The 21,285-nt window shown below is 44.2% G+C and overlaps 2 protein-coding genes and 1 long non-coding RNA gene across 10 annotated transcripts in view; 1 reads left to right on the top strand and 2 right to left on the bottom strand.

Moving 5' to 3' along the window:
* TTC23L (tetratricopeptide repeat domain 23 like) overlaps positions 1 to 1,620 on the bottom strand; it is a 58,106-nt gene extending 56,486 nt beyond the window's left edge. Inside the window, exon 1 of the mRNA XM_082453897.1 lies at positions 1,447 to 1,620. Within this exon, the coding sequence (XP_082310023.1) occupies positions 1,447 to 1,487 (41 nt within the window). The 5' untranslated portion in view covers positions 1,488 to 1,620. The remainder of the gene's footprint in view (positions 1 to 1,446) is intronic.
* LOC309656897 lies at positions 1,315 to 21,282 on the top strand. 2 transcript variants are annotated; one of them, XR_014261591.1, is made up of 3 exons: positions 1,315 to 1,476; positions 2,165 to 2,245; positions 18,721 to 21,282. It is a non-coding gene; the product is annotated as an uncharacterized lncRNA (long non-coding RNA). The 2 variants fall into 2 exon arrangements; XR_014261592.1 differs by lacking the exon at positions 18,721 to 21,282 and having other exon boundaries at positions 2,165 to 2,791.
* The window catches only part of RAI14 (retinoic acid induced 14), a 149,266-nt gene continuing 137,245 nt past the window's right edge, over positions 9,265 to 21,285 (bottom strand). For all 7 annotated transcript variants that reach the window (XM_082453710.1, XM_082453706.1, XM_082453708.1 and 4 more), the window contains 5 exons: positions 18,509 to 18,627; positions 16,314 to 17,849; positions 14,966 to 15,115; positions 11,938 to 12,003; positions 9,265 to 11,130 (listed from right to left, as the gene is read on the bottom strand). In XM_082453710.1, the coding sequence (XP_082309836.1) occupies positions 11,053 to 11,130; positions 11,938 to 12,003; positions 14,966 to 15,115; positions 16,314 to 17,849; positions 18,509 to 18,627 (1,949 nt within the window). In that variant the 3' untranslated portion in view covers positions 9,265 to 11,052. The remainder of the gene's footprint in view (positions 11,131 to 11,937; positions 12,004 to 14,965; positions 15,116 to 16,313; positions 17,850 to 18,508; positions 18,628 to 21,285) is intronic.

Below are 21,285 nucleotides of genomic sequence, written 5' to 3' on the forward strand. Positions count from 1 at the left end.
AGTCTGTTCTGTTTTCCCTTTGTTGGATGCTATTAGCATTAAAATGAAACTGCCCAAATATATAACCCATCCTAAATCCACAAATAGACTATACACACACACTCATGTATGGAAACCGTGGAAAGCAGAAATTCAAGACATTTGCCAAATTAAATCCCTGAATTAAATTTCCTTCCTCTAATTTTTACTTCACATTACCTCCAAAATCCCCTACCTTTTTTACCCCTTAAGCCAACACATTAACAGTTCCTGAATCAACAAAACTATGATCTCCTACTCAAGTCAGATACTGTTTTTGCAGGTAACCAGCTCTCACTACTAACAGTGTATTTGTTGGTTAATTCTTCTCTGTGTCCCTTGCGTCATCTCACTATTTAATAGGTGATCCTAGTTAAGGAGCTAAAACACATGCGTCTATTTTGCTTGCTGTCATTAGCTGATGGGGGAAATGACTGAAACTCATGGCAAAAAATCTGATTTGTAATTATTTGCTAAATTGAACCCTCATGGCTATCCCTGTCGCTTAAATCAGATCCAACTCGAATGCAGTTATTTATTGAACATTGGTACCCACCAAGTCCTTCCTCATTTCACCCTGCAGAATGTCACTCATTCCCACCTGAGCCCTGAGTAGCTCTCTGACTCAGACTCCACAACATTCACAATCCAAAGACCAGAAGGGAAGATTCACTAATTCGTCCTTCTCATCTCTACTTTCAAAACCGTGGCCAGGGCGAGGGGTTCTGACGTCTCATCCTCCTAAATTCTGTTCCCGTGCGGTTTCACATGGCCCTGAATTGTAACACCACTATCGCCCCCCTCTCTCAAGTGCAAATCGCTTCCTTATTTTCTGCAGTTGTCTCGCCTTAACTTTGTAAACCTTAACACCACATTCCGAGCAACGTCCGAGCTTCCCCTGGCTTCTTTCCTGTGGGCGGTGCCCCGGCCGCAGAGGCTCTAACGCGAAAATCGGGCGAGGGCGGCCGAGAGGTAAGCGTGGCGCGGCGCACCTGGCCGAGGGCAGGGGAGCCACGGCCCAGAACTAGGCTTCCCGGCTTCCTCAGCCTGGCAGCTCGGCTTCCGCCGGCGGCTTCAGTGTACTGACCTTTTCAGACCTCGTTCAAGGCGCCGCTGAACTGCTTTGCGGAAGAGAGACGCTCACCTAGCTTTACCTTTCCCGCCCACCGCACGAGTTCTGGCTACTGAGACAATGGGGTTACCATGGGAACTGAACGTTGCGGGCGGCGCCCGCGCCTGTAGCCATGGCGACGAGGGGCACTTCCGGCCCAGTGGAATCCCAGGCCACCCCCGCAAACCGTAGCTGCTACAGCACCCTTGCCTTAACGGTCCCCGCGGGCGAGACTCGGGCGACCTTAGCTTCGTCCCCACACTTTCCCTCTGCTGCGGCTGAACGGTCCACTACTGTTTTTCTTAAAGGGACTTTACCTCTCGGAGATAACGACGCCGGAAGAGGAGGTAAATCCCATCGAAGGATGGGAAGGGGCGTCCGGCTCCACGGCCTTACCAATTTAAAGCTGCGACGATGTACCGGGCTGTATTCGGCGACACCCTTCGCCCCCCGCGTGCCCCTCCGCGCGCCCTGCACCCTCACAGTTGCCCAGGTGTTCGGGTCCTCCGGGCCCGCGAGGAAAGGCTCAGATAGAACTATTGACGGTGCTGGCACCGTCTGTGTTGCCTCTCCCGGTAAGATTAGAGCTACGCATGAGTAAGGGAGCGGAGTGCAGGAGGTGAGTAGCTTAAGATATGGACCACTAGTTCTGCTAATGATTAGCAGTTCAGAGAATATTTTCGAGGGTAGAAGGCACATTTGGCAAACACCACATAGCCCTAAGTTAGGCACCATGTATCCTTATCCTACCCATCTTCAGTGGCCTGAAATACCCACAGTGGTACCAGTAACTCAGATCTGACGGGTACAGGGGCAGTTGTGGTTAGAAACCAAATGAACATCACTGGCTCAAGCAGCCTCGGGTTTCAGGGTGTTGTCATGAACCCCACAATGAATTAAGGGCTGTGACAAGTCAAGTTGGAACTGGTATGTCCCTCTCCTTTTCAAACAAGAGCAGGCTCAGTAGAAAGAAAAGGAAAATATTTACCAAGAACTTGACAGGTGGTGTTTACATTCAGTGTTTGTTCTTTCCAGTTCTGAGGCTGAAGTTTAATTGCTGTTGATCCAAGACTGCCAAGACAGCCTTTCTGAAGTTAGGTTGGAGGAGCTATTTAAGTGAGTTTGCTTTAATATCCCTTAACTAAAACCTGGATGGCCTATTAAAGTTGAAATCTGTACCCTCAAGCTCCTGAGCCAAAATTTTAGAAAGACCCCCCACCCCTTTTATTCTCTGTTTTCTAAAAGAACCCTCAGCAGGAAATGATGATGAGGGCATTGAGCTGGGCTTCAGGGCATCAGGGTTCCGCTTTGGACTGTGTGCCCGGGGGCAAGTCACAGCCTAGGGGACTGAATTTTCTTGCCAGTACATTGAGAGTATTTGTACCACTTGCTTTCTAAAACCCCTTCCAGTTCCAGGATTCTGTGAGGATAAACCACAGATTTTTATGATTCTGTGAACATAATATTGAATATTGAATATGAATATTTAACATGTATGGGGATAAAAGGGCAGAACTGGTTTCCTGTTCTCTAACACTTATTTCCCTTATCCTTGTTACAAGTTGGTCTTCAGTGAAATGGAAAGCTTTAATGTTCTGTCATTCTAGGAAATGGCTATGAAGTTGCTTCTAAGTGTATTAAATATACCTTCTCTTTCCTGAACACTTGCTCTGCTGATCTTTGTGAGGGGGACGTGCGGTACCAGAACAGTCGCTGAGTTCCCATTCCTAAAGCCAACACTCTGGCTCTGCCTCCATTTAATTAGCTCATCTGTAAAATTAGAAATCAAATGAAAAGAACTTTAAAGACTTTTAGAGTTCTAAACCTCTGTGACACTTTTTCTTTCCTTACATCTTAACCCTGGCTGCAAATGTAAAGTTAGTTATAGAGTTGCAGGGGGGGGGAAATGTCACATCCTGGGACCTGCAGGTGTCCTTAGGACCGATCGCCAAGGGAGGGTTCTTGGCTTCATGCAGGAAAGAATTCAAGAGTAAGCCAGAGTAAAGGGAAAGCGATGGGTATTTATTTAAGAGAGATACACATTCAATAGGCAGAATGCAGACTGCTTCAGAAAGTGAGAGCAGCCCCGGGGCATGGGGTCATCCTGGAAAGTGAGAGTGGTTCTGAGGCCTGGGGTCCTAGGTTTTTATGGATTAAGTAATTTCATAGGCTCATGAGTGGGAGGAATATTCTCGCTATTTTGGGGTAGGGTGGGGATTTCCCAGGAATTGGATCACTGCCCACTATTTGGCCTTTTATGGTCTACCTCGGAACTGTCATGGCATAACGGAGAGTGATTTTTAGAATTACAATGAAGGTATAATGAGCTAAAGGTCAAAGACTGGACTGTTCTCAAAGCCACCTTGGTTTCAGCTGGTTCCAGCCAGTCTTTATCACATCCCAACAGCTGCCCCCTTTCTTCATTATCTAGCATTTGTATCCTGCTCCTTTCCCTCCTGTCTCAGTGGTAAGTGTGCTTTAGTTCTGTTCACTAACTCTGGAATGGAATGCTAGTAATCTGGGGATAGTGCTTTTACAGCGGGTTCACGTACCCTCCTTTGATCCTGATTACCGTAAGCTTTGCTATTGCAGAAATCACACAGAGGAACCATGTGTATAGGGTACTTCTAGACTCTTCCAACACCCAGTCAAATGTGATTAGCTCCAAATGATTCCAAACGCAAGGACTGTGAAACCTAAGAACAAGGAAATCCAAATAAACTTTCTCTTGGGCTGTATGATTTCTTTTTTTCTTTGTTTTGGCTACGTTGGGTCTTTGTTGCTGCGCGCGGGCTTTCTCTAGTTGTGGTGAGCAAGGGCTACTCTTCCTTGCGGTGCGTGGGCTTCTCATGCAGTGGCTTCTCTTGTTGTGGAGCACGGGCTCTAGGCGCGCAGGCTCAGTAGTTGTGGCGCATGGGCTTAGTTGCTCTGCGGCATGTGGGATCTTCCCGGACCAGGGCTTGAACCCTTGTCCCCTGCATTGGCAGGAGGATTCTTAACCACTGCGCCACCAGGGAAGTCCCTGGACTGTGTAATTTCTTAAAACACATTTTTCAGCCTCTCAAGGCTGGGTTAGATACCTTCTTTCTGAGCTCCTACGGTATCCCATCCACAGTCTCATAGTGACACTCACAAGTCTATTGGCACTCCATTTACTTTTGAGTTTTTCCATGCATCTGTCCATCCATCCAAGGAAAAATACCTATTGAATACCTGCTATGTGCCCGACACTGTTCTTTCTAAGCATTAGGGAAAGCAACAGCGAACAAAGCGACAGATTTCGCTCTCCTAGAGCTTCTATTCTACCAGGGCTGCTAGTAAACAATATGACATCTCTGCAAGTTAGAAAAAGGCAGGTGGCTTAGGGAATAGGCAGCAACTTTGTGTGAATTAGGAAAAAGCCTCTTCCTCCAGCCAGTCTCAGGCCCCTGCTAAGGGGTCCAGCTTTGGGAACGGGATGAACCACCTGACATGGAAGTAACAAATTATATGGAGAAAAATAAAGTCAGGCAAGGGATCTAGAAAGTGATGTGGATGTGGGGAGGGGTATACTGGCTTATACAGTGTAGTTACGAAGGGCTTCTCTGACAAGGTGGCATTGAGCAGAGACCACAAGGGAATAAGGGAGCAAATGACACAAATGTCGAGAAGAGCATTGTAAGATGTTAATAGCAAGTGCAAAAGCCCTGAGGCAGGAGCAAATTTAATGGGTTCAAGAACAGAAAAAGTTTCAATTAAGAATGAAAAGAGAGACAGGAGAGTGGGTCAGCAGAAGAGGAGGTCATGCAGGGCCTTATGGGCAATCCATCCACCTACATCTCCACCTACCCACCCACCCAGTGAATACTGAATATCTGCTAGGTGGCAGGCCCTGTTTGACCAGATGTGGGGTTCTTGTGAGCAGGAGCTTTATATCCACCACTGAGCCTTTAGCGTTCAGCACAGTGCCTGGCTTATTACCAGTGTTCAATAACACTTAATAAACTGAGTAATCTTCAGGAACTCTCCATTAGTAGAGATTCTGGCCTCTCTGTGTATATTGGTTTCCTATTGCTGCTGTAACAAGTCATCACAAACTTAGCAGCTTAAAACAACCAGAATTTATTATCTCCTCGTTCTGGAGGTCAGAAGTCTGCAACGACCATCACTGGCCTAGAGATCAGGTATCAGCAAGACCGGTTCTTTCTAGAGGCTCCCGGGGAGAATTGTTTTCTTGCCTTTTCCAGCTTCTAGAAACCACCTGCCTTCCTTGGTTCACAGCTCTTCTTCCATCTTCAGAGCCAGCAGTGTAGCACCTTTAAATCTCTAACTGACTCCTTCTCCTGCTTTAAAAGACCCTTTTGATTACATCAGGCCTTACCAGGGTAACCCAGGGTAATCTCCTTGTTTTAAGGTCAGCTGAATAACAACTTTAATTCTATCGGCGAACTTTATTCTCCTTTTGCCATATAACATAAACTATTTAAATTCCAGGGAATTAGGACACGAGCCTCTTTGGGGGAGTGTTATTCTGCCTACCAGAGTGTTTAACTTGATGTAAATGTATAGGTTTAAAGGATTAATTTACATGTCTGGGTTGCTCAGAACCTGCATATTCATTACAAATGCCTATCTTCAGGAATGGCCTCAGACTGGCTCCTGGGAAATGAGTTCTGATTCATTAGAATATTCTGTCTGAGAAGAACATTTTTGTATGCTTGACGTTTTGGGCCAAGTGGTACAAATCCGATTAAATAGTTCATTCTTAAAATGTGATGTATGATGAATGCATGTCTTTGCTCTGGGGGGTCTGGAATCTGAATAGCTGAAATTGTTATGCAGGTACTTCAGCCTTCGTGATAGATCCCCAATAAAGTCCTGGATACCAAGGCTTGGGTGGGCTAATCTGACTGGCCAGACTTCCGAAGTGTTGTCACACATCACTGCTGGGACAATTAGCTATATCCATGTAACTCCACTGGAAGAGGGTACCTGGAAGTGTGTGCCTTGTTTCTCCTGGATTTTGTCCCATATACCTTCAGGCTTTGCTAATTTTAAGGAAGGAGGGCGACAGGGTGTTCTGGGCTAATGGTAACGTTCTATACGTTGATAGGGTTTGTTGCCCAGACATATTTACTTGTCAAAATTTATCAAATGGTACACTTAAGATGTATGCATTTCATTGTATGCAAATCTTACCTAGAAATAATTTCAAACAAATACTAAAACCTAGTTGATGATATGCATACTGAAATTTTCAGGGTAGCCTGTGTGGACGTTCTGTACTTATTTTTAAATGTCTCAAAAAGAAACATAGACTAATGGATGGAAATTGGGATAGATAAGTGGGTAGACATGCATACAAAGCAAGTCTAGTAAAATGTTAACGCTTCACTCTAGGTGATGACCACATGATGTTCAGTGTAAAATCTTTTCAAATTTTGTTTAAAAATTTTCCTAAAATTTGAAAAATTCAAAACTGAAACAAACTCTCCATTTTTACTGTGATTTTGAAACTGAAGTATTGATCTCAATAACGTTTCCTCAAGAAGGATTTTTTTGAAAAAAAAAATAAAAGTATAGGTTTAAAAACATCTGAAGGTGACACATAGGTAACTCTTTTGTTAAAAGCTTACATTATTTGGCTGTGTCCTCTCCTCTCTCCCCCCTCCATATCCTCCACTAATCATCTGGTACATCCAGTCGCCATTCTTGAAATACTGTTTCTTCCCATTTTTAGGGCTTGGTTTATACTGAATGTACAGAAATGTCTCTTTCCTTCTACTCACCTCCATCTCTTGGGGATTTACTCCTCAAGGGAGCCTTTCCATCTCCTGGAACCCACTTCGATTGCTCCCTCAACCAGCTCCTATGGCCCAATTATGGCGACCATCATAGTTGAGCTTTTGTCCTTTGTTTCACTAATATGCCACACACTCCCCGCATGCTGGACAGTTCTCTGCCCTGAACAGGTGAACAGAAATTGCTCCTGTGAATGCCTCCGTCTGTTACTTTCTCCAGCTCACTCTTTGCCTTGCAGTCTGCCTTTTAAACCTTGCATCACCCCCATCTTTGCTGGATGGTGTTTCTACTGCTGTCAGCACCCAGCATTCCACAGTTATGCCACATGGCAAAAGGTTGTGCATCAACATGTTCTGGGAGCATTTTCCCCACATGGCATATCATGTGTTTATCTTAAGATTGGTGGGTTTAATTATTAAAGGCTTTGGAGTCAGTCTGAAAGTTTATGTAAGAAAAACAAGTTGATGACTCTTATGTAACCAATGTGAAGAAAAAGGCCATTCTTGCTCACTCACTGTGATGACCCACATGCTATTCTACCTTTTTTCCTCTGCGTTCCTGTGTCACATGATGGCAGCTAGTGTGAAAATGGGCAATTTGAAAATTATCCAAATGATCCTCACACATATGCATACATAGCATAGTCATCACATCATTTTTAGGGCTGTAAAATACTGGAAGCAGATTAAATGCCCATCAATGAGGAGTTTAAAAAAAAAAAAAAAGCACGTACTATGAAACATTATGCAGCAGTTAAAAAGGGTGTGTGTGCTGACAAAGAACAATCTCCAGGATGTTTTAAGTGGAAAATGTACGGTCCAGAAGTTTCTATATTTAAAGGGGAAAATAAAATACATGCCTGCATGTACATATAGACATAGGTCATTCAAGAAACTTAATAGCTGTTGCTTCTGGGGTGGTAAACTAAGAATCAGGAGGAGAGATTTATTTTCAGTTTCTCTCATTTATCCTACAGTTATATCCCATGATATATAACCATTGCTGCAGTATGACAGTTTCTTTTCAAACCCTGCCTTTGGCATATGAGGCAGTTCTTTCCATTTAAGAAGTCTGGTTTGGATTTATCTAGGTTAAGTGCTCATTTGAGTGTGACCAAGAAATCATCTTCTGGGACTTCCCTGGTGGCCCAGTGGTTAAGACTCCACACTTCCACTGCAGGGGGCGCAGGTTCGATCCCTGGTATGGGAATTAAGATCCCGCATGCTGGGAGGCATGGCAAAAAAAAAAAAAAAAAAGAAATCATCTTCTGAGTTGAATGGTTGGCCTCTCTTGAGGTAAGTTCTCCTTTCAGGGTGCACACTCGATAATTTAAAATAGTGATAACCTCAGACACTATTTGCATTATTTTCATTGATATCTTTTGTTCTTTTTCTTCCCAGAGATGGGGCGTGAGGAAGGGTTCAGTTGAGTATGTATGGTATGCCTTGGCAACAGGAGCTGAAAGAGAGGCAGTAGAGTCGTATTGTTAGCAAGGGAAATGGCCTTAATGAAGGGAGATGGCCTCGTTATGCTGTGTTATGAAGAACCATGTTAGCTACTTAAATAATTGCACCCATTTCATTGTCATCTGGTGTTTTAATTATGCTTTCAACCTGGAAGAATTCACCCTACCAGGAGTTTTTTTCAGGAATGAATTAACCTTGTAATGTGATAGGATAATGTAAGAAAAACCATGTGTATGTATTACTTTTTCAAAAATGCAAAGAAAAAAAAGAGAAAAAAAAATCTAACGGAAGCTTTTTTTTTTTTTAATTTTTATTTATTTTTGGCTGTGTTGGGTCTTTGCTTCTGTGCAAGGGCTTTCTCTAGTTGCGGCGAGCGGGGGCCACTCTTCATCGCGGTGTGCGGGCCTCTCACTGTCGCGGCCTCTCTCGTTGCGGAGCACAGGCTCCAGACGCGCAGGCTCAGTAGTTGTGGCTCACGGGCCCAGTTGCTCCGAGGCATGTGGGATCCTCCCAGACCAGGGCTCGAACCCGTGTCCCCTGCATCGGCAGGCAAACCCTCAACCACTGCGCCACCAGGGAAGCCCTGGAAGCTTTTAAATAGTTGGGAAAAAAAAAAAAAAGACTACAGATCAACTGAGAGGCAATTTTAAATGAAAGAACTGTGATGCAAGTGCCCAAAAGTGGGTGTTGCTTGGGGTAGAGTTCAAGGTGACCCCAGGAGCTAGGGGACGAAATGATATGACACACTGTGTGAGAGACTGCGGACAACGGCCACCGGTGGAGCACAGCACAGGGTATAAAAACCTTTGCCCCGAAATGCTAGTTAGCTGAACTTCAGAAGCTGTACAGGCATGCTTACGAAGGTGCCCCAAATCAACAACAGACATGCAAAATGAAACAAAAGTTTATTTTCTGCAATACTTTCTGTAAATTACAAAGGCAAAATGCTAAACTACAGCATGTAACTTTTCAATATTTAACCAGAGTACTTGTAATAAATATGCATCCTGAAACAAGATAAAAGGCTACACTTTGTCCGGCGTCCTACAAAATTTCTCAAGTTTTACACTCTGCAGCATTTCTGTGTGGAGGTGGGAGGGGGGTGGTCTTGTGTTTTCTTAAGTGCTGTGACAGAAAGTCCTTTCACATTTTTCTTTGGAGCATGTTTGAAATTGCCGAACTATAAACAACTTAAGAAAGGTAACACCAGGCTCGAAAGCCGGTGTTGCTTTGCTGTCGTTGGTCCTCATCCAACACAGTGCTACCAAGTGACCTCTGAGCCCAGGCGGCCCTTTCGGAGCTGGCCTATGCTTTCAGTTCTATACTTTAGAGATTTCCGTATTCAGTTTACATCTCTCAATAAGATCAAGGCTGTAAGGGAAGCTGCAAGCAAGTTAACCTGAAAGTAAAGTGAACAGGAATGTTTTCTCCCAAGACCTCAGCTAGGCACCATAATGTTTACCAGAATTTTTTGCTTCAAAGTTGAAAAACTCGTTGGTACTAACAGCCCTTCCAGAGATAATTTACAGGTGCTGGTAGAGTTGGGGCATTCAAAAATATTCAGTGGGTAAAAGAGGATTTACTATATTCAGAGACGTGCTACAGTTCTGAGAACACGATGGCAGGAAGTCTAGGGGTGTTGGTGGCAGCTCATTTTGAGTTTGGAATACAGAACCACCTCCTGCTGTAGCTGAAAACCTGGAGGAAAAAGTTATATACTTTTTAAAGTCTTAAACATGATTACCTAAAAAATATTTTGCTGATATAGTCTAATGTAAATTTCACTTACTTAGGGATTTAGATATGAAAACACCTTAAAGAGCCAATAAAAATATTGTAGAGGAAAAAGAACACTTTTAAAAAATTGAGGTTAGAAACTATGAGGCATTTCTTTTGGCTGTAAACACGCAATTTACTATCCCTTGTTGAACACAAATGTTTGGATTTCCTGAGCTTCGTGCATAACAAACAGCAGGAGGCAAGTTTGCATAGAAAATTTGCAATATGTCAGCGATTTACTTAAAAAGAACTTTTAAGGACAATTTGCTTTTGTTTTAAAACTTCATATTTAAGTTAACAGTGCTCATCAAACTATAAGATTGATAAGCAGGGCGGTGAGAAATATAAGGCAGATGGGGAAAAAAAAAGATGGAATTAGCGTTTTTAAATCCACAAGATATCACGATAAAGGGTCTAAAGCATGCAGCTCATAACTAGTGCCATACTAATTTGGTTAGAAATTAAGTCATGTTTTGGGGATAGGAAACCAAAGGCAAAAAGAACACTGCTGTGCTGAGCGGCACAGCCTGAGCGTAGGAACGGAAGCACGGCTGCGTGGAGCGTGCATGTGTCACTCAGTGATGAAGTCCCTCAGCTGGGCAGGTGCCAAGGAGGATGCCGGCCGCCAGCATAGGGACCTGACTCCTGAGCGTGGACGACCCCAGCTCCGGAATCAGAAGGGATGACAGCATCTTTCACCCCTGCTGCTTTGAAGTTTCTAAGCGGTTCTGAGGAGGACAGTCTTCTCCTGGGACCCATCCTCAGAAAGAAGCCTCTGGAAAGGGAAGAAGCTCTATTACAAGGGTCACAGTGATGCCACGAATGAGAGCAATGGCAGTGGTTGCCAGCAACTCCGGATCTAACATGAGGTGGACAACAAGGGGCCAGTGTCCTACTTTACTTCTTCTGGGAGTGGTTCTTACACATGGTGAGGATTTGCTTCAGTACTTTTTGGACATCTTCATCCATCTGGCCCTAGGAAATTCCGACAAAAGACACTCATTAGAATAACCTATGATATCATGACGCGGACACAAATCGTACAGGACCGTGGGGGAGCGAGGAAGGAGGTGAATAAAGGGCAGAGGCTGTTGCCCCACAGGAACTTCAAAATGCAGACTACAACAGGGGTAGAGGGGAGGCTGAACACTGAAACACTAAAACACTTGTTAGAAAAATAACATCAGAAAGGTTTAAAACAAAACAACACACTCAGAACCTAAATCTGCCTCACCTGGGGAATGAGATGGCTGGCTGGGATGAGCCCTTGGCTCCCCGCTGCCCTCCCGCCCCGACCTTCAAGGAAATGTTAGCCCTACCCATTCCCACATTTCTAGGAGGAACTGAGTCAAAGACACGACCCTGCTCTTTTTCCTCCGGAGAATGAGGAGGCTGGGTCTCCTACCAGAGTTCCTCAGCAAAGGGTTTCTGGCATCTCAGTAGCAAAGGTGAGCCCAGCCAGCCAAAGCACCAACAGTTACAGTAGTGAGATGGTACGGATAGCTCTGAGAATATCATCAAACCCGGAAAATAACACCTAGACTCCTCCTCCTGATGGGGAGCTGCCCCCACACCCTCCTTCAGCTCTCAACAAAGGAGGCTGCTCCTGGGTAACAGGGCATGGGGCTCCCAACACAAAATCCAAAGCAAAGCAGAAGGTGTTTTAAAAAGCTTTCCAATGAAGAGCTGTCTTCTCAAATTCTCATCTGCTCTACTAGTTTCACGATGGGCATTTGGGCGAGACCTGCTGTGGTATCTCTTTAGGATCCCCAGACACCATACCTGCACAGCGTACAGAAGGTGCATTCTGTAAACTGATATCACTTCCTGGTGTTGTTTCTTGCACTCCTAGAAAGAGACAATTTGACATTGTTCAAGAGCTTAGGAGACCTTTAAAAAAAAGCAAAGAAAACTAGGAGAAAGCTGCGGCCAAATGCTACCCCAGTGATTCCTTCCACCAACTAGCATAGGAAGCTTTTAAAATTGCTGTGGACTCAGAGGACTGTGTAGTTTGGAATGCTTGTCAATATTCTTAGGGGAAAAAAACTACCTGTTTCATATCTTGGTATGTCAACCCTAGAAGAAAATTCATGTAAAAAGTAGATAGGATAATCCCAAATTTGTTTAAAAATATATATACATACTCAGGCAAAGAATACAGATATATTCGCACAAAGTAAACAGTGCAAGGAACTATTTACTTTGTCAAATGCAAAAAGTTATTGTCTCTGAGTGGTTGGATTATAGGCAGTTTTAACTTATAGTAGCTTTTCCACAGTTTTCTATATCTTCCAACTTTTCTATCGTATACAATGACCAAATATTTATTAATTTAAAAACTTATTCTTTTAAAGAGAGTTATCGATCACCTTCTATATAGCCAGTGGTATATAATCCCTGGGGAATTCAATGATTTAGCTGTCAGCGTACCAAGGAGGTGAACAGGGTGACGGCACCAACCTCAAATGGTCCCTCAGCACAGCTGTTAATGATTTTATTTCTCCTTGTTGAGCTATAATTCCAATTCCTCCTAGAGACTATTTCAAGGATCTCAACTCAGCTCTTAACTCGTCTAAGAAGAGGCCTTCCTGCCTACGTCGTGATGGAAATTGAGACTATCATATATGGATCACTTTAAAAATCTACTAAAGTCTATCAGTAGCCAGTCTCACCTCCTCCCCAACAGTGTCAGATATGAGGCGTCCTTCCTATTCAAGGAAACCCTTTCAAACCTCAGTCTTTGAAGCTCCTGCCAGTAGAAGGTACGCTTGGTAGCTCTCTCTGTGCTGTTTCCTCCCACCTCTTGGTTGCCTCCACTCCATCATTTATAGCTTTGTCTTCTGATCACTGTCTTCCTTTCTGGTCCTGCTTCTGTCATCACTTGGTTGACTTCAGTATCCTCGTGGATGAGCCGCCCACCACCCTGGCCTCTCAGTCCCTCGACCTCAGCTTCATGACCTGTCCCTTCTTCCAGCCACCCGCTCTTATGGTCAGAGCCCTGCCTCAGTCATTACCTCGGAGATCTCAATTGAGAGCATCCCACTCCCTCACCGCCATCTCCCATCTTTGCAGCAAACCTGCTTTAGGCTTCCCCTGCCTCCTGCTGTGGCTCTTCAGCCCCAGCAGACGCCTAGCTCCTTAGTCACTTCTCCAGCAGCCAGCCTCGGCCATCCATACTCCACCCCTCCACTGGAACTGTGGTTGCCATGGCTACCACAGGCCATCTAAATGCCACATCCCAGTCCCTGCTGCCTCCTACTCATCTTTGAGATTCAGCACAAGCATCGCCTCCTGCAGGAAGCCTTCAGAGACTCACCCAGATTGGGTGAGCACATTGCCTCTCTATGCCCACAGCACGCTGGGCACCTATCAATGGACGCTTACTACACTGAGTATATGGTAAGCCATTATACTGAGTATAGTATACGTTCCATGAAGGCAGGGACTGTGTCTTATTCATTTTTATATCATCAGCACCTTGTATATTACTGATACATAGAAGCTCATTAAACGCATATTGAATAACTGTAAGAATGACTGTATAAATCATTAGTACTTTATCTACAAGTCTGTGATAATCACTTGATCAGAAAAATGACCTGCAAAACACAGTCAAGAGCAACTTCTCCTTCCCTGACTACTCCTCCACTGCTCGAGTGGAGCTGGCAACACACAAAAAAGCTGGTTTTGTACTTTGTGGCCAGCCGGAGTAAGGACTGTAGAAACCTGAATTCACCAGTATCGAGTCTGTACTGAAGAAATCACAAAATCCAGGTCCTGTTTGTAAATGGAAGCTAGAGACAGTCCAGGATGGACTAACCTTCACGTGCAAAATGTAACATACCCTCAATGACTAAAACTTTACAGACGTTGTGATAGACTGACTAATAGCCCTCCAAAGATGCCCACGTCCTAATCCATAGAACCTGGGAGTGTGACCTATAAGGCAAAAGGGACTTGGAGATTAAGGATCTTGAGATAGAAAGGAAGATTATCCTGATTATCTGGGTGGATCTAAAATGTAACCACCAGGTTCCTATAAGAAGGAGGCAAGAAGGTCAAAGGTGGAAGGAGGAGATGGGAGGACAGAATCAGAGGCTGGAGTGATATGCTTTGGGGATGGAGAAAGGGACCACGAGCCAAAGAATTCAGGCAAACTCTAGAAGCTGGAAAAGGCAAGGAAACGGATTCTCCCCTAGAGCCTCGAGAAGGAACCAGCCCTGCTGACACCCTGACTTTACTTTTGCGAAACTGGTTTCTTCGGACGTATGGATCTCGAGAACTGTAGTAATAAGTTCGTGTTGTTTTAAACCAAGTTTGTGTTGCTCTATTACAATAGCCATCGGAAACGAATACAGACACGAAAGGGCTTTCCTGGGTGAAATCAGGAGAGAGGCCAAGAAGCGGCTTCAGACATGTAGACATACAACTACCAGAGATCCAGGCCCCTAATAAGAAACAGCTCTCGCCGCTGCCAGAGACAGTGACTACCATGGCAGAAGAATGGAGAAAGGGTAAAAAGCGAGTGGAAGAGCGAACAAGAAGCCTCCTCCCACTGTCCTGTGGACTCCTCCCTTCCTTCCCACTGACACATGTTACCCATCGCATTGCAGGCAATGACTGAGAAATCCATCCGCTCCCTCTCTGGCCTTCATCAAAGAAGTCTGCAGTCAGCTGCTCACTGAAGCACAACACGCCTTCAGGCTGGGCATCTGCCCGCTGGCTCCCCGCTCCCCGCGGTGTGCCGTCTGCCTCCCCACACCCTGCCTCCCCACACCCGCAGCCAGGCCACAGAGACACGCCCACTCACAGCCAGCTGCTGCTGCAGCTGCTTGACCTGCTGCTGCAGCACCTCCAGCTGCAGGCTCTGCCTCTTGGACGAGCTCGTGGAGTAGGAGAGCTGCGAGAGGCTGTTCAGGGCCTCCTTCAACTTGGCGACTTCCTTCGACATCTCGTTTATCTGGCGAGAAAGGAAAGCTCTATCAGTAGGCAAGAACGTGCCGCAGAAGCAAAACTCCACCTATTTCTCAACCTGGAAGATAGCCTCTCCTGGCCTCTGGGACTGCAGCAATCCCTTTTTTATTTTTAAAAGAAAAGCCATAAAATGAAACATAAAATCAGATAATATCAGGCAAACCAAACAAAGCCCTCTAAGGCCATTCCATGCAGACAAGAGCCCCTGAATGTCAGGCTGTGTTTTGGGGCCTGAAGGTAACAAAAGCTGTGACATGGATTTCCTTCGTTCACCCTTAAAAGGGGGACGGTTGAAAAACTAAATCAGAAACAGGATTTCAGGTGTTCCTTATTTGGAGACAGCTAGGTCTTGCTCCATATTGCTGACGTGAGCAGTCAGGAATAAGTTTTAGAAACCCAGGTATCTCGGGCATCTCGCCTCGTAGTGAAGACAACCCCCCCCCCTCCACCCCCTGTCTCCTTGGCTTCAGGAGCTCTTTTGAAACATTCATTATAATGAAGGAATAAAAAAAGATTAAAAATGCTCTAATGAATGTCATTCAGAACATCTGACCCAGGAGACCGGGGATGCAGAGCAGATCCAGGCACAGAAGCACCATCCACTTTTCCCTTTACTTTCCTCCTTCCTCCCCACCCAGCCCATCTCGAATCACCTGCCCCTCACATCTCCTGCCTTATTCTCCTGTATACCTTTGAAAATGGGGGCCAGGGAGGGTTTTTATACTGACTCAGAGGAAAGCTTGTGGGGTTTAGGGAAGCAGTATCAAGTCTGGGAGTAATTGGGTTTTCATATGACAGAGGAATCTGTCTGGATTCCAACAGAGTAGAATTTCAAGATGGGTCACAAATGCTTCTCAGTTGGTGGGTTCACTTCTGATCCCTGACACTTGGCAGGGCTTCTGTAAAATAATTTTTAAAGGGAAAACACGTACCACACATGTGAAAATGCTTTGGTATGAGGGAAGCAGTAGAAGATGAATATATATTTTTTTTTTTTCATAAATGTCCACCCTACTATTCTTAATGTGTCCCCTTTGGGGACAGAGGGAGTCACGTGTGGAGCCTCTGACCATTCACAATAGGTTAGTGCTTACAAATGGTAAAAATGTTCACCACAGTAAACGAAGGTTGAAAGTCCTAGCGTATACTAGCTAGAAATTCAACAGCAATACGGTCTCACCAACCTTCTTGTCTTTATCCTCTTCCAGTTTTGAAGAGCTTTCAGAATCTCTCTTCATTTCTGCAAGCTCTTCCTGAGCGTGCTGGCATTTTTGCAGAAGTTCATTTACTTCCTGCTCTTTGGATTTCAAGAGAGTCTGAATGTTTTCCCTTTCCCTTTTCATTTGTGAGACCTCACTTCTAATCTGGGCAACCTCTGAATGGGCCTTCTCTTTCTCTTTCACGGAATCCTTTAATTTTGAGGCCAACACACTCACTTCGCTTTCCAAAGACGACTGGAGCTTCTCATAGGCGGACCTGGGCACCATCGCGTCGGTCACGGCCGCCTTCTCCTCTAGGAGTTGCTTCTCCAGCTTTGCCACCTCTCCTTCCTTGCTCGCAAGGTGCTCTTTAAGACTGCCTAGTTTTTCCTCCATCTCTTTGGCAGCGGTCCGCAGCGTGGTTATCACTTGCAGATGCTCCGTCATGGAGACAGAGTTCTCTTTCTGTGCATCTACCAACTGCTTGAGCTGGGTCAGCTCATTCAGCACTTTGGAATACTGCGACTTCATTTCAGACAGTGCCTCTTCAGCCTTCGCTCTGGATATGTTGGTCACTTGCATCAGCTTCTCGTGCTCTGCTTTATGGATATATTCAGCTGTGACGTCTTCTAGAGACTTCCTCTTCCTGTAATCCTCCAGCTCGGCCTGGGCCTCTTTGTATAGCTGGGACAGCTCACTCACCTGCTTGTTGAGTTCATCTATCATCCTGTTCATGGCCTCTTTCATGTCCCCAGCTCCATCACCCGCCTCCTGGGTCATCTGATTTTTCAGTGTATCTTTTAATTTCATGATTTCTTCTTGGGCCTCTTGGTATTTCTCAAACAAAAATGCCTTCTCCTTATTCATATTCTCAATCACCGAGCAATATGAGCTTTTCATTTCCTCGTACTCTTCCCCAGGTGGCCTAATAACCACCCCTCTCTCCCTCTCTACAAGCTTTTCCTCCAACTCTCTCACTTTCTCTTTATTTCGTTCACTTTCTTCCAGTGCGTTCTGGAGATCCTGCTTTAGCACATCTATTTCCTCCTCGGTGATCCTCAGCTCGCGGAGGCCCGAGTCAGTATCCATGCCTTCCGGTGAGACCAGGCCCAGTTTCATCTGCTTCTGCACACTCAGCACTTCTTTCATAGCTTCCTCGTACTTGCTCTGAGTTTCCTTAAGTTTCTGGCTGAGGTCGGAGCCGTTCTCTGAAATCTCCGAGTTGTTTAAGCACACCGACTCTGTCCTTCTGGCCTGGAGCTCGTCCTGCAGCTGTTTCCTCTCTGCTTCGGAGCTCTCCAATTTCTTCTGCAAGTCGTGTAAAATCTCCTGTAGTTGCTGGATTCTGACATCGCTGTCGATTGTGGATTTACTCAAGGAATGTGTTAAGACAGATGGAGATGGTTTGGAGTCTGGGGGAGGGGTTTCACTAGGTTTGCCCAGGGATGGGGCCAAGTCAGTTTCAGCAGAATGGTAAAAGTCAAAGCTCAGGTCTGCTTCCGCCTCCCTGGGTGTTTTGGCCTGGAAAAAAAGGCAAGAATGAAATGGCACCAAAGGTGTGGTTAGGTGAGCAAGCAACTGCAATGAGAGAGCGATTCCAAACCTTACATTTGGGAGAGCTGCAGGACCGTTCTGCATGCGTCCTCTTGCCCCATGAAAAAATATGGTCTGGGACACGAGAGTCGGACTAATGACTCTAAGCTTATTCTGTGCTCTCTTAGGACAGATTATGTGTGCCACTTTAAAAATGTGAGATTTGTTTTGGCTGAGGAGCCTCTGACTCAAATTTTTCCTTTGTTTCTCATATTATTGTAGTTGCCAAGAGGGACAATAGGCTTAGTACAGCTACTTCTTATCAAGTTCTTAAATCTGCTAAATGATCAACTTTACTAAGTAAATAACTGACTAATCATATATATGTGTATGTACATATATGTATATATATTGTCATATATATCATACTATGTATATAATCATATATAATTTATCAATTTACAAAAATAGTTAATGAATAAACTCTCAAGAAACAAATAATTTGAAACTATAAAATGCTTAAGGCTAATTATATTTTAAAAAGAAACTAATGTCGATGTCTAAAACAAAATATCACCTGACTAACCCTGAAAAACCCAATAGCTTGACCCTACAGAATAGACTGTGTTAGCAATCTATTTACCTACCTGTAATTTATCTTGTAATTCCTTATTGTGTAAGGTAAGAGAAGCAACTTTTGCTTGCAGTAGGACAAGAAGATCTTGTTGGTCAGCTTCAGAACTTATATCCAATAAGCTATCAGCACCTTGGAAAAGAGACAGGCAATTTAAAATAATATTTAAAAAATTAAACTGTTATTTCTCTGACCTCTAACAAACTCACTTTCTACCCAATCCAGTTCTTCTTCCTAGTCCAGACTATGAATGAAAGCCCGCTCCAGCTGGATAGATGAATAGCAATTCTCAGGTACTGGGGTTTCCTTACTGGCGTTTCCCTAGCACAATACTAGGTGCCTGGATACCAATAAGCACATCTGAAAACTGATGGATTTGGTCACACATTTTCCGTTCACTTAATCAAGTGCCACACCTTGGTTGTTTTTTGTTCCTCCCATGCCTAATACATCCCATTCTGTGAATCCTTTTAGAAAGATCTCTGGAATCTGGTTCACTTCTTATTCCCACATCCATCACTCTAGTTCAAACTTCATCACCATACTTGGTAACTCTACCAATGGCTTCCTAACAAATCTCTCTCTCTCTCCTCTAGTGAAAATGCAGCCTGTACCAACAACACCGTCAGACTAATCTTCCTAAAACATACTTTGATAGGGTCATTCCTTTGGTTCAAGTGCTTTAATTGTGCTCCCTCTAAAAATAACCTCCAAATTCCTTTATCTGGATTAAGGCCTCTAGGATCTGGCTCCAATCTACTTTTTTTCAGGTTTATAACTCCTGATGTTTTTCTCTAGTATCCCATTTTCGTCAGATTCAAGGCTTCTATCACACCCTCTATATTCTCAACACAAGGCTGCTTCTTTAATTCTTCATCCATACGACTGCCCTTGTAGCATGTCTTTGGCTAGATAACTCTTAGGCATCCTTCAAGACTCACGGCAAACTCTGCCTCTTCCTTAAAGCATTCTCTGACAAGCCCAGCATGAAACAGCCTTCTCTGAAGCCCAAAGTATACACTGTTGGTAAACCAGAACTATTTGAGATTCTATTGATTATCATGCTGAAATAACATTTAAAGCTATGCTACTCAAAGTTCTCATTGAGACAAGACAAGAAACGTCCTCCAGAACGTCACTCAATGTACTGCTTCCTTCATCCAGAAAGTCTTCCTATGGAAAAAAAATTGTCAGGTGGACGAAACAGTGTGCTTGGCTGGATGACTTTCTGCTCTAAACTCCTTAGTTATTTTAGACTGGCAACAGTTTAGAGACCACACTCTGAATAGCACTGATCCAAATTTCTACTATTATTTAAAAATTTTCTCAAGCCATTTAATGCAAGGATGAAAACTTTAATCTTAATTTGGAAGGATACAAAATGACATTTCTTCATAGAAATGCTTACTAATCATGTCTGGTGCCTAAACCACAGCTTTATGAGTGTTCTTGACAAAGAGTCTGGTCAGCTTGGAATGAACCAGGGGATTGGGAGCATGAGGGTAATTCTAAGCAACAAAAATTACTTCTAAGCCACGATGGATGGCTTTTAAAGTATACAATGTAACAACTGTTGTTATATTAACATTGTTCTCTGCCAGGAATATTTCTTAATATTTCTAAATTCTGTAAATTAAGGGCTCCAAACACATATGAAATACATAACAGAATAAGAAACTGAATGCTGGAGCAAAAAGGGGCCTTTGAAGTAATCTACTCTACATTTCAAATTGATTCTGCATACACCGTCCTACATTCTTAGGGGATAAAGCAACAGGATGGACTCGATACAATGAATTAAACCCTGTCTTGGTGAAGGACAATATGATAGTGTGTGATTTCATTAACACTCTTTGTATGTGTCTTTTAAAAATCAAAAGTAGAAAAGTTAGATTGTGGCAGCCGTGGAGGTGCTCAGTTGGCTCTCCCTTCAAGAAATAACCTGCCGCTCAGTTGTAAGGAGGGCCGCTAGCTGGCAGCTTACAGCCTATGGACCTCATCCCAAAACGATGTTTTAAAATGCATCAAATAAGCTGGGACGAAGAGAGAGAGTGGCACTGACATATATACACTACCAAATGTAAAATAGCTAGCTGGTGGGAAGCAGCCGCATAGCACAGGGGGGTCAGTTCGGTGCTTTGTGACCGCCTAGAGGGGTGGGATAGGGAGGGTGGGAGGGAGGGAGATGCAAGAGGGAGGGGATATGGGGATATATGTATATGTATAGCTGATTCACTTTGATATACAGCAGAAACTAACACAACATTGTAAAGCAATTATACTCCAATAAAGATGTTAAAAAAAAAATAGAATGTACAGGTTACAGTAATTGGCGACCTTCTTTGTAACACACCAAATAACAAGATCTGGAAGCAGGTCTAATAACTGCCATAGTTTCTAGCAGAGATACTGTAAATGATCTTTCAAGGTATCTGTAATAACAGTGAGGGGATATGATAGTATCTGTGAATTTTCTTGGTGTCAGAATCACTGATCTGCTAATACCACTGGGGCTTATTGCCTATATTCATAATTGAAGGAAGTGCTAATGCTAAATTAGGAACAGATGAAAACAGAGATATATTGCACACCCAAGCTCAGGGACTCCTTAATCTAGGTGAAAGCCCCCTGAAGTAGCGAGTACCAGGCTGTGCAGTGTTGGCAGCCTTAGGGTGGCACCCTGGGTTCTCCGACTTCCCCAGACAGGGTACCCCTGCTTGGCTGGCCTTTGCTCTCTTAGAGGAACATGAAATAGAGATCGGTCAAGGGAACAAAAATGCCCCTTCATCT

This window comes from Balaenoptera physalus (genome assembly GCF_965194825.1).
Source record: "Balaenoptera physalus genome assembly, chromosome: 3".
Classification (NCBI taxonomy): Eukaryota; Metazoa; Chordata; class Mammalia; order Artiodactyla; family Balaenopteridae; genus Balaenoptera; species Balaenoptera physalus.